Consider the following 17,756-nt stretch of genomic DNA (forward strand, 5'->3'; position numbering starts at 1 on the left):
CGAGGTCAAATTGGCTCCAAGGTGATGGTCGATTGGAAGCAAATCAATGGCAGAGTCAGTAATATGATTCCTGTGCCAGGCAGCTCTGCAGAACTCCAGGGCACTGTTATGCTTAGCCAGCCAGCCTGACACTTGAATAGGACCTGGAAGTATTTCCACTATACACCAAGTAACCATGCAAGCCAGTGCTCCAACAGTGCAAGTGATCCTAGCTGGACAAAGAGCAAGATACAACCAGTGCTGTGTGTGGTAGGCGGTGCCATTTCACTTGTTAAACTCAGTGCACACCTGCTTTAGCTGTTGCCAACCTGCACCTACACACTCTGGATTCAGATATGCAGGATGTGTCCCTCCTCGGAGGAAGTCTGTACTTCATATCATGCAAACAAATGCTACTTGTATATTTATCAGTAGCTTGGTTTGGAGACACTTAAGTATGGTGATGGTTTCTGAGAGTCAGGCACCCAGCTAACATTAAAAAAATGGTGCTGGTTCCTGACACTCATTAAATCTGCACTATTTCCTATTTAGCAACAGCAGTATTACATGGCACAGTATTAAATTGCAGCGGTCATTCATCTGCCTGATTACAAAGTGCATTAATTTCTCTGAACTACATCTCCGCTCAGAACATCCTGTACCACAGTGCAACTATCAATTGCAAACTTATGCTGTGCTCACACTGGGCCCTCAGTGAGCAAGGTGGAACCATTCCAGATAGACAACGTATCAGACCAATTGGCCTGAGAATCGTGAAGTACTGAGTTTTCAACCCCAGTGCGCACAGATGGGTCAGTGGTACCATAACATCAATGTTAGGTGTCAATAATGGAAATTAAGGTGTCAGCTGTGGCTCAGCGGTAGGACTCTCGTCAGAAGGTTGTGGGTTCAAGCCCCATTCCAGAGACTTCAGCGCAAAATCTAGGCTGAAACTCCAGTGCAGTACTGAGGGAGTGCTGCTCTGTGGGAGGTGCCACCTTTCCAACGAGACGTTAAACCGAGGCCCCGTCTGCCCTCAGGTGGACATAAAAGATCCAACGACACTATTTCGAAGAGGAGCAGGAGAGTTCTCCCTGGTGTCCTGGCCAACATTTATCCCTCAACCTACATCATTAAAAAAGCAGATTATTTGATCATTATCACATTGCTGTTCCTTGGACCTTGCTGTGCTCAAATTGGCTGCCATGTTTCCTACATTACAATGGGGGTTAAATCTTAAAAAAGAAGTACTTCATTGGCTGTAAAGCACTTTGGGACATCTTGAGATTGAAAAGGCACTATATAAATGCAAATCTATCTTTCTTATTGATAGCAAATCAGGTTAGAGAAATTTAATTTCAACTTTTTCTGAATGATTTGGCAGCAGACCATGTACCACGATAGGTGTGCCAGAGCCTGGGTCAGGTTGCTACCAGCCAACCTAGTAGCATGTTGCCCAGCAATCAGACTGCCTGGGAAATTTGGAATACTCTTGTGGGTGACACTGGAAAGGCAGCATTTCATGACCATGTCCTGAAAAGGTGATTAGCCATTCTGTTTCATTTACAACCGAGTGTTCACTTCAGAGGATTTTAAGAGTCAAATGTATAATGGGACTGGAGTCATCTGTCGGCCAGAACAGGTTGAAGTGACAGGCTCGTTACCCTCAAGGGCATTAGTCAACTAGTTGGGTTTTTATAACAATCTGGCAGCTTTCATTTTTTCTGGTGCTAGCCTACAAATGACCTAATTTGCATTGGTAGGATTTGAACTCTCAACCTCTAGGGTTCTAATTTAGCACCGAAACCACTACACCGGTACAACCCAATAATCAGAGTGAAGGCGGCCACTTGAAGTACGCTTATCGACATTATTAAGAGCAGCAGAGATGCCAGAACTGCTCTGCGGAACACTTATCGCAACTATCTAATTATGACTATTATTGATAAGTGGCCTCTGTAGACAATTCATTAGCTAATTTACAACCTCCTATTGATCCAGAGTTTCACGTTAGCTGCAAGTCCTCTCATGGGAGACTTTAACAAGTGTGTTCCAAAAGTCAAAATATATTACCAAGCATATGACCACTCACCATGTTAGTTACTACAATAAGGACAATAAATATGCAAGGCATGACCTTCCTTTCATCAACCCTTAAATTCATTGCCTTTACTCTCAGATAATGTGATTGAATAGCTTCCTTTGAAGCCAATATATTCCAAAGATAGATGCTGAACTTTGATAAGTATAAAAGAACTACCTGGTGGGAGGGCAAAATATATACTCATCATAATTTAAAAAAATTATTTGCAGTTAGTGCTTGGATCAGTGGCGACAAATGACACTCAGCTCTACTACAGTCTCAGCTGCTATTTTGAGACACCACAGTGCTCAAAAATTGAAAGCAGGAAGCACCCAACAGGCGCAAGTGTCTGGAGTAGATGTGACTGCTACCAGTGGAAGAAAAACAACTTTATATTTATTTGGGGAAATACCACATAGAAGGGAGAAAGCTCATGTACAATTTAGAGCCTTCCCTGGATTAATCCATTGCAAGTCTGTTTCCCCTAGGGTCCATCCCAATTTGTTCTTACCATTTCCTTCTTATAATTTTAATGCTTTACACAGATGAGAGAAATTGTTCCAATATAAACATGGACAACCTTATCTGCTGATGACAGAATAGTAATGGTGCAGAAATTTGTGGCACACAGCAAATGCTTCGCCCAGCTCTTCTTTTAAAAAAAAGCCTGCATTATTGGAAGCAATTTCAATAAGAAATGGGGACATAGAGAGGAAAAAACTTTCCAGTCTTCAGAAGGTGCGCGTTAATTAGCAATTATCCTGCTGAGCACACTAACTGCTGTAATTAGTATCTCAAATGCAGACCACATTTTTCTCATGATTGAAAGAAAAAGTTGCACTAATATAGTGCCTTATCCCATCTCAAAGCATCTATACAAACAAATTACCCCGAAGTACTACTGGCTATTTTTGTTAGGCAAGGGTATTAAGGGTTATGGAACCAAGGCGGGTTAATGGAGTTAAGCCACAGATCAGCCATGATCTAACTGAATGACAGAACAGACTTGAGGAGCTGAATGGCCGACTGCTGTTCCTAAATCTTAGAATCTTACAATCTTACAGCACAGGAGGTCGTTTGGCCCATTATGCCTGTGCCGGCTCTTTGAAAGAGCTATTCAATTAGTCCCACTCTCCCGCTCTTTCTCCATAGCTGTTTCAAGTATATATCTAATTCCCTTTTGAAAATTACTATCAAATCTGCTTCCATCACCCTTTCAGGCAGTGCATTCCAGATCCTAAGTCATTGCATAAAACATTTCCCCTCATCACTTCCCTGGTTCTTTTGCCAATTATCTTAAATCTGTGCCTTCTGGTTACCAACCCAGATGCCAGTTCCTCCTTATTTACTTCGGTTAAAAATTTGGCACACAAGGTCTCAAAAACAAAACTGAGATGAATGACCAGTTAATCTGTTCTTGGTGGAGGGAGAAATGTTGGCCAGGACACCGGGAAAACTCACTACTCTTCTTTGAATATAGGACAGGACCACAGATAATGCGCGAATCTTTCTCTTTTTAAACGTGCTTAGTCCAGATTACATGTTCAAGTCCTGGAGTAAGCCTGTGTTTAATAAAATTCAATGTTCTACGTGCTTTCTCATCCATGCCCACCGAATTAACTACAACTGGGTGAAGGATCTCGTAGTACCTGATTAAAGCAAATATAATAATGGTGGATTTCTGGCTGATTTCTACTGATATTTGCACAATAAGAATCAGTTTTTAGTATAGTAGGATTGTACTCCGCCAAATCTCAGTACACCCAAGCTTTATCAAAGGCCTCAGAACGTTGGAGTCAGGAGCTCAAAGATTTGCGGCAAATGCTGCAGGAACAAAATGATCAGGCAAACATTCTTCTTTGTAACAGTCTTGCTTCTAGAATTTAAATGTAAATTTTTTTTTTTTTAGTAGTAAATGGATCCCAGCCCAGTTAATGATGGTTGCTTGGGGTCCGACTGGATAGGGGAAAACAATTTATTTTTTAAAAAGTTAACATTCTGACATACAACGTACAGCAGAAAAACAGGCCATTCAGCCCAACAGGTCCATGCTGGTGCTTATACTCCACACGAGCCTCCTCCCGGCCTAGTTGCATCTATTGTAGTTCTGACCCGTAAAATTTTCAGCTTCTCTCGGCACTGCAGTAACAGTGTGCCACAGTATCACTATGTTGTGCCATGGATTAGTGGCCTGTGACTTTGTTCCTCAATTCCCTCATACTCTGAGTTCCTCACATCAGCTGTGAGGTGGCAAAGTGTGAATGCCAGGCCCAATTGCTTTTGGAACTGGGGCTTGGTGGGGGGCAGAGAAATGGATGTAATTTAGAGGCATCCCCTTGCCTTGGGATAGAATGGAGCATTGAGGAAGTCTGGTGGATAAATCAACTATGGTTGCTTTGCATAAAAGAGATCAATAGATGGAAAACATACTTCAAAATTAGTGAGTTAGTGTCAACTTTAGCAAAATAGACCTTCAGATCCAATATTCATATTTTAAACTTTGAACTTTTAAAAAATTATTAGTTCATAGGAGTTGGGCGTCGCTGGCAACGCCATCATTTATTGCCCATCACTAACTGCCCTGGAGAAAGTGGTGGTGAGCCGCTACCTTGAACCGCTGCAGTCCCTGTGGTGAAGGTTCTCCCACAGTGCTGTTCGGTAGGGAGTTCCAGGATTTTGACCCAGCAACGATGAAGGAACGGTGATATATTTCCAAGTCGGGATTGGTGTGTGACTTGGAGGGGAACGTGCAGGTGGTGGTGTTCCCATGTGCCTGCTGCCCTTGTCCTTCTAGGTGGTAGAGGTCGCGGGTTTGGGAGGTGCTGTCGAAGAAGCCTTGGCGAGTTGCTGCAGTGCATCCTGTGGATGGTACACACTGCAGCCACAGTGCGCCGGTGGTGAATGTTTTGGGTGGTGGATAGGGTGCCAATCAAGTGAGCTGCTTTGTCCTGGATGGTGTCGTGCTTCTCGAGCTGCACTCATCCAGGCAAGTGGAGAGTATTCCATCACACTCCTGGCTTGTGCCTTGTAGATGGTGGAAAGGCTTTGGGGAGTTAGGTGGTGAGTCACTTGCCGCAGAATACCCAGCATCTGACCTGCTCTTGTAGCCACAGTATTTATATGGCTGGTCCAGTTAAGTTTCTGGTCAATGGTGAGCCCCAGGATGTTGACGATGGGGGATTCGGCCATGGTAATGCCGTTGAATGTCATGGGGAGGTGGTTAGACACTCTCTTGTTGGAGATGGTCATGGCCTGGCACTTGCCTGGCAAATGTTACTTGCCACCTGTCAGCCCAAGCCTGGATGTTGTCCAGGTCTTGCTGCATGCGGGAACGGACTGTTTCATTTTCTGAGGGGATGCGAATGGAACTGAACACTGTGCAATCATCAGCGAACATCCCCATTTCTGACCTTATGATGGAGGGAAGGTCATTGATGAAGCAGCTGAAGATGGTTGGGCCTAGGACACTGCCCTGAGGAACTCCTGCAGCAATATCGTGGGGCTGAGATGATCGGCTTCCAACAACCACTACCATCTTCCTTTGTGCTTGGTATGACTCCAGCCACTGGAGAGTTTTTCCCCTGATTCCCGTTGACTTCAATTTTACTCGGGCTCCTTGGTGCCACACTCGGTCAAATGATGTCAAGGGCAGTCACTCTCACCTCACCTCTGGAATTCAGCTCTTTTGTCCATGTTTGGACCAAGGCTGTAATGAGGCCTGGAGCCGAGTGGTCCTGGCGGAACCCAAACTGAGCATCGGTGAGCAGGTTATTGGTGAGTAAGTGCCGCTTGATAGCACTGTCGACGACACCATCCATCACTTTGCTGCTGATTGAGAGTAGACTGATGGGGTGGTAATTGTCCGGATTGGATTTGTCCTGCTTTTTGTGGACAGGACGTACCTGGGCAATTTTCCACAGTCGGGTAGATGGCAGTGCTATAGCCGTACTGGAACAGTTCCGGAGCACAAGTCTTCAGCACTACAGCCGGAATGTTGTGGGGGTCTTGCTGCATGTGGGCTGTATCAGTGCACTCAGACATTTCTTGATATCAAATGGAATGAATCGAATTGGCTGAAGACTGGCTTCTGTGATGGTGGGGATATCGGGAGCAGGCTATAATAGCTAGAACAGTACAATTAGTATTCAAATAAACAATGTTGAGGCACAGCAGGTGGCCATTACCTGCGGCCACTTTGGCCACCTGTGCCATATCCCATTTGTTCAATTCCTGTGTCCTTTTCCTGTAGCTTTAAAAAAATGTCAAGTATTATCCACTTCACTTTTTAAAAGCTATTACTGATTCTGCATCCACCACAGTTTCTCACAGGAAATTGCATGTCCTAACAATCCTCTGTTCATTTGATTCTGACTAGTTACTGACTCAAACAGTGGTAATAGTCTTCCCCTATTGGCAAAACCATGGCCAAAGAAGAAAGTAGAAGCGCCAACTTTAATAGCAAAACTGATCTCCAATAACCAACCTCCACTCGCTATACTGGAACAGTTTGGCTATAACAGTGGCATCTACCCGACAATGTGGAAAATTGCCCAGGTATGTCCTGTCCACAAAAAGCAGGACAAATCCAATCCGGACAATTACCGCCCCATCAGTCTACTCTCAATCAGCAGCGAAGTGATGGATGGTGTCATCGACAGTGCTATCAAGCACTTACTCACCAATAACCTGCTCACCGATGCTCAGTTTGGGTTCCGCCAGGACCACTCGGCTCCAGGCCTCATTACAGCCTTGGTCCAAACATGGACAAAAGAGCTGAATTCCAGAGCTGAGGTGAGAATGACTGCCCTTGACATCATTTGACTGAGTGTGGCACCAAGGAGCCCTAGTAAAATGAAGTCAATGGGAATCAGGGGGAAAACTCTCCAGTGGCTGGAGTCAAACCTAGCACAAAGGAAGATGGTTGTGGTTGTTGGAGGCCAATCATCTCAGCCCCAGGCCATTGCTTCTGGAGTTCCTCAGGGCAGTGTCCTAGGCCCAACCATCTTCAGCTGCTTCATCAATGACCTTCCCTCCATCATAAGGTCAGAAATGGGGATGCTCGCTGATGATTGCAGTGTTCAGTTCCATTCGCAACCCCTCAGATAATGAAGCAGTCCGTGCCCGCATACAAGACCTGGACAACATCCAGGCTTGGACTCATAAGTGGCAAGTAACATTTGCGCCAGACAAATGCCAGGCAATGACCACCTCCCACCACCTCCCCTTGACATTCAATGGCATGACCATCGCCGAATCCCCCACCATCAACATCCTGAGGCTCACCATTGACCAGAAACTTAACTGGACCAGCCACATAAATACTGTGGCTATAACAGGTCAGAGGCTGGGTATTCTGCGGCGAACGACTCACCTCCCGACTCCCCAAAGCCTTGCCACCATCGACAAGGCACAAGTCAGGAGTGTGATGGAATACTCTCCACTGGCCTGGACGAGTGCAGCTCCAACACTCAAGAAGCTCGACTCCATCCAGGACAAAGCAGCCCGCTTGATTGGCACCCCATCCACCACCCTAAACATTCACTCCCTTCACCACCGGCGCACTGTGGCTGCAGTGTGTACCATCCACAGGATGCACTGCAGCAACTACCAAACACGCGACCTCTACCACCTAGAAGGACAAGGGCAGCAGGCACATGGGAACACCACCACCTGCACGTTCCCCTTCAAGTCACACACCATCCTGATTTGGAAATATATCACCGTTCCTTCATCGTTGCTGGGTCAAAATCCTGGAACTCCCTTCCTAACAGCACTGTGGGAGAACCTTCAATACACAGACTGCAGCGGTTCAAGAAGGTGGCTCACCACCACCTTCTCAAGGGCAATTAGGGATGGGCAATAAACGCTGGCCTTGCCCCCATCCCAAGAACAAATAAAAAAAACATATAGGAGAGGTCATAGACTGTTGGACAAACAGAGCTTCAATAGCTATTAATTACTTTGAGTTTCACTCTGAGTTTATGATATCAGATTAGTCATGTTACAATCTATGCTTTGTCTATACATCAGTCAAATCATTGGGCTCTAACTAACCCTTGTGAAAGTGATCTTCACAATGCACCAGTTTCTCTGAAGTTTTCTAGCTTTATTCTATTAAATCTCTTCAACCTGCTCATCAATCAGCTACTGCAGAGAAACTTCACGAAGTGGCAAACTGCAGGTGAATTCCGGTAAAATCTGCAGGGCTCTGATGAAATCCATGGGTCATTTTACCCATATGCAAATGCATTTTTATCTATTCTTCCCTCTCGACAAAGTTTTACTTTAATAAAAGTGCCTACATATTCGCTTTCAATAGTAAAACGCAAAAGTGAACCTAAATGCTAATAGCAACTGATAGCTTTATTTCTGTATCCAAGATGTTGCATGCATATTTTAATATAGGGCAAATCCATCTCGTTTTCTCTCTCTTTTCTCCCTCCTTGTATTCTTATCTTTTACAGGCTGACTTCATTGTATCAGATGTTATGAATAACACAGATGTTATGAATAACACATCAAGCTCAGTCTTCAAAATGGCACAGCGCACTCATGCATGTGTAATTAGATGGAGGCCAGCTCCACAACAGCACATGTAGTTTGCATTCCTGAGAGCCAAGAGTACAAGGAAGTGTAAAAGTATCTTCAGCCTTTCCCATCAACCAAGCTCAGATTAGGGACTTGCTCTGTGTGAAGTTATGGGCCACGTTCATGTCTCATTGCTATTTGGAACAGTGTATTAGCTCACATGTGTTGTACCATCGGGCTGTCACCTACACATATACAGTGGCAGACACTAAACAGAATTAAACTAGGATGATGAACTTGACCAACGTCAATGGACAATGAAATGGAAGGGGAAATGGCCACTCGGTTATGGAGACCCAGTTTAGGATGTGGCACTTTGAAGATTAAAATCAGACGCAGTCACTCACCAGTTACTCTTTAGTATAAATGTTCAATATTTACGAAAATCACAATGAGATAGAGTGGACCATTTACTCATTGCTCATGCAAAACCGCAGCCTTATCTTTCTGCAGTCCTTCACTTCAAAGCGTGAGTGTGAAAACGTGATTAGATATCCTAAAGTTATACCCGAAAAGCTAATTGCCTGATTACGTTTTTTGATCCTAAAAGGCAAGGTTTCTGTACTGCCAGCAGGACTTAGATATGCACAATTTAATTTCTTATTGCTGCAGGGAAGACTAAATTACTGTTATATAAATCCACATGCCTAGACTGGTCAACTATTACCATCCTTCTGAAATGCTGACCTCAGTTACCCTCTAATTTTAAAAATTTATTTGTTTGCTATTTTACATTTAGCAGATCTACAAATGCCGACTTGGAATTTGACTTGGTCCACTGAACATTCATGTCATGATACTATTTTAATTAGGCATGCCTATGCTGCTAGATAATGAAACACTAATGAAAAAGAGCTTACCAGTGTTTTGAGACAGATGGATTTAAAAAAAAACCAAAAAATATTTGCTGACATTTTAAGTACAACTTCTACAGTACAGTTAGTACCTGGCAATCTCCTCTTTGGTATCCTTTCTCCTCAATCGTTGCTTACCATATCATTCTCTATTCAGACTGGTCAGGAGATCTTCTTTTCCATTACTTGGTACCACAGCAAGGATTAACCAGTTAACAGGCACACAAGGCTGCCTCATCCTACTCAAGTCCCTGTACACCATGTACAAGTATAAATCTGTTAGAATTGGAGTCTCCCGTGAACACCTGTGTCAGTGCAAAACTCAAACACAAAATGCTGTAGACTCTGGTTCTGCACTGGTTTTACATTTGTATAGCCTCACAGTAAAGTGGTGACATCAGTGGCAGTATGAATTTACAGAATAATACATACATAACATGAAGTTTCCTGAATAGGGTAATTATGTGTACATAATACTGCAGAGGATTTTCCTTGGTTGATTTTCTTTTACAAGTCCAAAGCTAACACACTCATTCTTGTTACTAAAAGACGACATGTTGCATTGAATAACATCCCTAAAATTTTGACATACGAGAGTTGTGCACCAAATTCATCACTTGACTGTGGACATGTAGAAACTAATGTGACGATCTACCCAGGACAGTTTACAGGCTAGATTGCCTCTCACTCACTGCTTCCAGAAAGCTTTGCTTTAATGGTTGCAATCCCATGCCAGCATAATACATGATGTGGAGATGCCGGTGATGGACTGGGATTGACAATTGTAAACAATTGTAAACAATTTTACAACACCAAGTTATAGTCCAACAATTTTATTTTTAATCCCACAAGCTTTCGGAGGCTTCCTCCTTCGTCAGGCCATTCACCTGACGAAGGAGGAAGCCTCCGAAAGCTTGTGGGATTAAAAATAAAATTGTTGGACTATAACTTGGTGTTGTAAAATTGTTTACAAGCATAATACATGTATATGAAATTTATACTGCTGAGTATGTGCTGGAATACCTTCTGTGTTTTTGCATAAAAAGTGCAAGTATTTGCAGGGTATGAGAGAACCAGCTTTAATTTAATCTTAGGTGTTAGTTGTGGCTCAGTGGTTAGCACTCACCTATGAGTGAGAAGGCCGTGGGTTCAAGTCCCACTCCAGAAACTTGAGCACAAAATCTGGGCTGCACTGCTGTCTTTCGGATGAGACATTGAACCAAAGGCCCGTCTGCTCCCTCAGGTGGACATAAAAGATCGAAGGGCACTATTCGAAGAGCAGGGGAGTTCTCTCCGGTGTCCTGGCCAATATGTATCCCTCAACTATCATCATTAAAAAAAATCTGGTCATTATCACATTGCTGTTTGTGGGACCTTGCTGTGCGCAAATTGGATGCCACGTTTCCTGCATTACAACAGTGATTACACTTCAAAAGTACTTCATTGGCTGTAAAGTGCTTTGGGACATCCTGAGGCATTTATACAGAGCTTTTCAAGACAAGTCTTTCTTTTCTTACATCTAGGCTTGCGTTAAAAGGTGCTGGGAAAGGGTGGAAGGTGAGGGAGAGGTTTAATAAATTAAGCTTGGAGAAGGGTGTAACAAGATATCTCTTCCCATGTTGCTCAAGAGCACCACCCTGTAGGATCAATCAAGGAACAATCATAACATCAGTGGAGATTCTAATGGGGATTAAGCCCAATTCAATGACATGCATTGGGGGTAGGGGGTTGACAAAAAATAATAGTGCAATCTAGTACTAGTTTTTAAAAAGGGAGACTTTTAATCTGGGTAATTTCAATTATCTTAAAATCTGTGGTAGGAATTTTTTTTTTAAAAAGAGTCTTTAAGGATGAAAGTACCCCCGATCTAAATAGAGAAAATAGTTAGAAGTAGCCAGTAGATTCTAAAAGGGACAATCAAGCTCAGCAAACCTGACAGAATTCTTTGAGGGGCTAACAGACATGGTACATGGGGAAAATGCAGTTGATGTGGTGCAAATGGACATTAGGATTAATGAGAAGATATATCATGGAAGATTACTGAAGAGGATTAATGGGTATGTAATTAGAGGGAGGTTAGCAAACTGGATTAAAAATTGGTCAGAATGGAGAATGGGAGTGTCACAGGACATTAAAGGCAATACCTCAGTTTGGTTGATAAGGCTGTTAAAAAAGCTAATGCAATTCTAGGTTTGATCAGATGAAGTATAGCATATAAAAACCAAAAGATAATGATGAGCCTATATAAAACCTTAATAAGGTCTCAATTAGAATACCGTGGGCAGTATCGGGCTATCAAAATGCTGTGCTACCATTAATGTATTAGACGTTAGAAATCTAAAAACAAAATGTAGCATATCTAGCCAAACAAATTGGAAAACTGCAAAAGGAAACTTTTGGCACTGAGTCACTTGTGACATTTGAACATTTGCCAGCCAAATACCCAACAGTCCAATTGTTTGCATATGTCAGGTGTGCACATGTCAAACTTTCATGCATGATTTTGTGCATTAAGAAATGCTGAAAGGCAACATGATAACATATCTTTAGTTTAAAAAATAGTATCCCCCCGTTTGGAGCAGGTTGATTGGCCCATATACACCATGTAAACAGAAAATTCCCTCGTCACTGGTCACGGCTACTCTTTCTTGACTAGTCGTTGCTAAGCGCATTTAGCAAGGGCCAATCAGATCTGCGAATCATTACAGAACAAGCACAGAAGGCAGCTATTAATCCTTCATATCAAACCGATTATTTAAGTAACTAAGCAAACTGAAATAATCAGCAATTTAGAAATTGATAGTCTTTTGTTGGCATTGATCGTATCAGTGACCAGATACCTAAACTTTCAGCCACTTTTTCAAGAAGTTAGGCATGCATCAAGTGGTCTTCAGCCTGCTTTCTCAATTTTCACCAGCAGTCACATATTTGCCTCATGCACAAACAAAATGAGAATATTTGAATGTGACCATTTCCGTGGGAGTCTCATAGTTACATGGTGTACATGGGCCAATCAACAATATTTTTTCAAGATATGTTATCATGTTGGCTTTCAGCACTCAAATGTGTGGTGCTAGAAATCCAGTATAAAATCGGGAAAATTGTAGGTTAACTATTCACCTTTAAGAAGCATGGGACACTTAAGGTTCTCTTTCAATAGTTGGAGGATATTCTTAGTTTGTTGTACAAAGCGAGTTAAAGACTACTGACAGAATAGCTTTTCAATGCCAATCACTATCTGTGAGACAACCTGTCGTAAAATCATAAACTGGCATTTGATTTCATTGTTTCCAACCTTGAATTGGATGTCTGTGCTCTCCATCTGCTACATCATATGCTAAATATTAATCCTCAGTCACGGCAAGGAAAGTATGATCAGCACCAACAGAATAACCTATAATGACACCACACCCAAGTAGGATAAGCAGTGTGCTGAGAAAGAACTTTGGATCCTGCATAAGGACTTTTGATCATCCAGGTTAAATTCAAAGCCAATTATATTGCATAACGCTGCCTGCTTAACGCTCTTAAAAAAAATCATGTAGAAAATCAATATGGATTTAATTTAAAAAAAAATAGGAACTCATTGTTCGTTCAGTGTTACAAACTTTCCCTGGGCACGGTGATCTTGAGGTAATATTGCAGCACACTGCCTATATGGCGTGGGCCTTGATTGATTCTGTTCCATAATGACAAATACAATTCTGAAACACATGAACAATCCTTGGACAAATTCTATCCCTCCAAACAAAAAAAAATCCAACCTAGAGTTGGAGCAACTAGTTTTAAGCAGAAAGTACAGTTACCTCTGCTCAGTCCTTTGACCCTCCGACAGGTCAGACACACCCTGTACCTTCCCACCTTCCTCCGATTCATCGTTCACCACGTGGCCTTTAACATGCAGCTCGGCTTGATTTTCCTTCCCTCCAATTGACTGCCTCCTCTTTTCTGTCTTTTGTTGCTGGCAACACACGCCCATTTCTGTTTCTCCTTCTCTCTGCTTTCCTGAGGATTGTGCCAGGCACTTGCATTTTGAGGTTTTGTGCTCCTGCTTACTGATGGCCCTTTCTGTCCATGATCCACCTGGGCTCTCGCTTTCTATCCTCTCCTGTGAAGCTGATGCACAGTTATGTTTATGTCGCTGACCCTCTCCTGTACATAAACTAGAGCCTCCAACATCTACAGGCTCCTTCAATGAATTGACATCCATTGGTTCAGAGCTGTTGCCAACTCTACCGTCCCGAGTGGCAGCACAGTGAACACAATGATTTACTCCATTTTTCATGTCAGCGGTGCATTGCTTTGGGGACTTGTCTGATGAAACCTGACAGCAGACAGAATCGCAATTTATTACACTCTCTGCTTCAGAGGAGCAAGACGCACACTGAGATTTGGGATTGAAGATAACAGTTGCAGAAATTTTCATTCCACCAGTCCTATGTGCTATTTTTTCTGCGGTTTCACTGGGTTGTACATCATCAGTACCTGCATTCCAACCATTGAGGTAAGAATTGGATTCAGATGCATCCAAGCAGTTACAATACATTTCTACTATGTTATTTTCCTTTTGGTTGGCTTGCCCTTGCAGAGGTAGTGAATCGTTATTGCTTGGTCTGTGCAGTACCTCTTCTGCTTGTATGTTTTCCTCATTGCAACTATTCCTCACCATGCCTGCATCCTCATGTTGAAGAGGCAACTTGTCTTCCTGATTAGGTTGACAAGAATTATCAACGCAAGTAAGTGTTTCTCCTGCTGCGTCCATTCCAGCCAAGGCCTCACCTGCTCCATCCAAATCATCCATGAAAAACACTCGTTCCTCTTCAGCTTCATGCCTCACGCCAGACAGCTCAAGGCATGATGCGTTTGCAGAGACCCCTGGATTAGAGTTGTGTTTCAGCACGGTCTTGTGAGCTGGTGACTGGCACACACTTGGCGGAGAGAGCAGACAGGACATTTCATCCCCTACCCTGTGAACCATTAAGTTGAGCTGCTCCAGCTCCTCCTCATCGTACTGCATGGAACATGCAAGTTCAGCCTCGGTATTTTCAGCTTTTACGCACAGTTTATCTTGTACAAGTTTATCGGGAACTACAGACGGAGGAATGGCAGAGGGTATCTCTGGATCGGCCGTAAATTCACCATCCTGGGATATGCAGAGGTTCCGTTCAAGTGTGTGCAGCTCATCTTCTGTCAAGGTCTGTAATAGGTCCCTAATTTGGGAGGTGGAAGAAACAGAAGAATGAAGGAAGATTGAGATGGAATCACATAAATACATGTACATGTGAATAATTCACTAGCTTTGCAATAAAACTTTGTTAATGACTAGATAAAATAAATTCGAGAGGCTTAACACTTTTAATACCCTCGTTATCCTACTGACGTAAGTGAAGCTCATTGATCGTGTCACCTCAGTTGTGCCCATCAGATTACATTCCCTATGCGTAAATGAGAGCTGCTGCTTCATCTGTGGCTGAGTAGCACTGAGCATGCACAGCAATATATCCATAGCATCATACATTATGTACATGGCCATATGCCTACCTGACAATGTGGAAAATTGCCCAGGTATGTCCTGTCCATAAAAAGCAGGACAAATCCAATCCAGACAATTATCACTCCATCAGTCTACTCTCAATCATCAGCAAAGTGATGGAAGGTGTCGTCAACAGTGTTATCAAGCGGCACTTACTCACCAATAACCTGCTCACCGATGCTCAGTTTGGGTTCCACCAGGACCACTCGGCTCCAGACCTCATTACAGCCTTGGTCCAAACATGGACAAAAGAGCTGAATTCCAGAGGTGAGGTGAGAGTGACTGCTCTTGACATCAAGGCAGCATTTGACCGAGTGTGGCTCCAAGGAGCCCTAGTAAAATTGAAGTCAACGGGAATCAGGGGGAAAACTCTCCAGTGGCTGGAGTCATACCTCGTACAAAGGAAGATGGTAGTGGTTGTTGGAGGCCAATCATCTCAGCCCCAGGGCAGTGTCCTAGGCCCAACCATCTTCAGCTGCTTCATCAATGACCTTCCCTCCATCATAAAGTCAGAAATGGGGATGTTCACTGATGATTGCAGAGTGTTCAGTTCCATTCGCAACCCCTCAGATAATGAAGCAGTCCGTGCCCGTTTGCAGCAAGACCAGGGCAAATCCAGGCTTGGGCTCATAAGTGGCAAGTAACATTCGCGCCAGACAATGACCATCTCCAACAAGAGAGATTCCAACCACCTCCCCTTGACATACAACGGCATTACCATCGCCGAATCCCCCAACATCCTGGGGGTCACCATTGACCAGATACTTAGTCAACTGGACCAGCCACATAAATACTGTGGCTACAAGAGCAGGTCAGAGGCTGGGTATTCTGCAGCCAGTGACTCACCTCCTGACTCCCCAAAGCCTTTCCACCATCTACAAGGCACAAGTCAGGAGTGTGATGGAATACTCTCCACTTGCCTGGATGAGTGCAGCTCCAACATTCAAGAAGCTCGACACCATCCAGGACAAAGCAGCCCGCTTGATTGCCACCCCATCCACCACCCTAAACATTCACTCCTTTCACCACCGGCGCACTGTGGCTGTAGTGTGTACCATCGACAGGATGCACTGCAGAAACTCGCCAAGGCTTCTTCGAAAGCACCTCCCAAACCCGCAACCTCTACCACCTAGAAGGACAAGAGCAGCAGGCACATGGGAACACCACCTGCACGTTTGCCCTCCAGGTCACACACCATCCCAACTTGGAAATATATCGCCGTTCCTTCATGGTCGCTGGGTCAAAATCCTGGAACTCCCTTCCTAACAGCACTGTGGGAGAACCTTCACCACAGGGACTGCAGCGGTTCAAGAAGGCAGCTCACCACCACCTTCTCTAGGGCAATTAGGGATGGGCAATAGATGCTGGCCTTGCCAGCGACGCCCACATGCCATGAACGAATAAAAAAATTCAGTAATACACGCTACAAAATCCAGAAAGTCAGATATGCACTGGCTAGTAGGTACAAAAGGCAATTCCATTAGATTATGAAGAATTTTGTCCACTGCAAATGCTACTATGCAGCTGCCCCTTTACTCCATTAATGGACCACTACTTTGGGTCTCCACGGATTCAGCAACTGGAACCGCTTTGGATGTGACAAACGTCCATTGGGATTTTCCTGTTTCAATTCGTGCACTTGAAGTGTAAAATATAATGCAAAAATCCTAGTTTAAGAGCACATAACCTGTGACAATAATTCTCTTGACATGGTACAAGTACTGCCGCAATGTCTAATAATAAGCACAGCAAGCTGAAATTCCAGCATTAGTTTTCTCACGGAAGTATTAGTAAAACAAACATGTTAAAACTTACAATGGAGTACAAGTGTCCAGCAAGTACAAAACTAGAGCACTGAACTCTCAACTAGGATTCTACTGCTAGTCTGGGATCAGGAGGGAGGATGCTAACATGACATGGAAGGAAGTTGTCCTTTCCCGTTTTGCTTAAGTATACCACCTGGTGGGTAATAAAGGAATGGCATTAAGCCATCAGAGAGTGAGGGGTATATAAATGGACTCACCCACTATCCTGATTGAGAAGCAACTACAGAGCAAACAGCTACCACTTGCAAATATATTGCATTTGTGCTTTAAGTTTCCAAATCAGCAAGATTTTAATGACTTAGTGGTAACCCTGTGCTATGAGAATTGCTCCAGATTTCTCACTTGTGTTTACTATCATCTTTGGAATGAATAGAAATACAGAGCTGCTGCAAGTCAACCTGTCATGACGTTTATATCAAATACAGCAGAAAGTGAGCAAACTTATCCTTTAGTGGAAGCATCCTTCAGTTGAGACTAGATTCAAATTCAAGTCTTAGTTGAGAGTCTGCTCTTCAATGGGATTTTAATTCAAAGGTTGGCCAGAGATTGCATTGGACAGGAGGGCTATAAAAACAAGAGACATGGGGACAGAAGCAAGAATGAACAGAATGGCTTCCCCCCCACCCCTTTTAGTTTCCATTACACTACATTCCCACCTCATTAGGCTGGAATGGGAGGTATAGAGACTGTACTATATTTAAAAAGCATGTTACTAAGTAAATTCCTTAGTATCTAACAGTGTAAAAACATAATCCATCCCCAAACTGTACAACAGCATGCACCAGAAAACATGCAAAGGGACAAGACACCAAAGTAAAAACAGAAAAAGGGACACAAAAGCTAACACTTGGGGCTTGACAGGGTAGATGCTGAAAGGATGCTTCCCCTGGCTG

The 17,756-nt window shown here is 43.5% G+C and overlaps 1 protein-coding gene across 1 annotated transcript in view; it reads right to left on the reverse strand.

Annotated features, from left to right (window-relative positions):
* Positions 1–17,756, reverse strand: part of zfyve28 (zinc finger, FYVE domain containing 28) — a 206,961-nt gene that overhangs the window by 44,506 nt on the left and 144,699 nt on the right. The window contains exon 8 of the mRNA XM_067982411.1: positions 13,311–14,714. Coding sequence (XP_067838512.1) covers positions 13,311–14,714 — 1,404 coding nt within the window. The remainder of the gene's footprint in view (positions 1–13,310; positions 14,715–17,756) is intronic.

The sequence above is a fragment of the Heptranchias perlo genome, chromosome 4 (assembly GCF_035084215.1).
Source record: "Heptranchias perlo isolate sHepPer1 chromosome 4, sHepPer1.hap1, whole genome shotgun sequence".
Taxonomy (NCBI): domain Eukaryota; kingdom Metazoa; phylum Chordata; class Chondrichthyes; order Hexanchiformes; family Hexanchidae; genus Heptranchias; species Heptranchias perlo.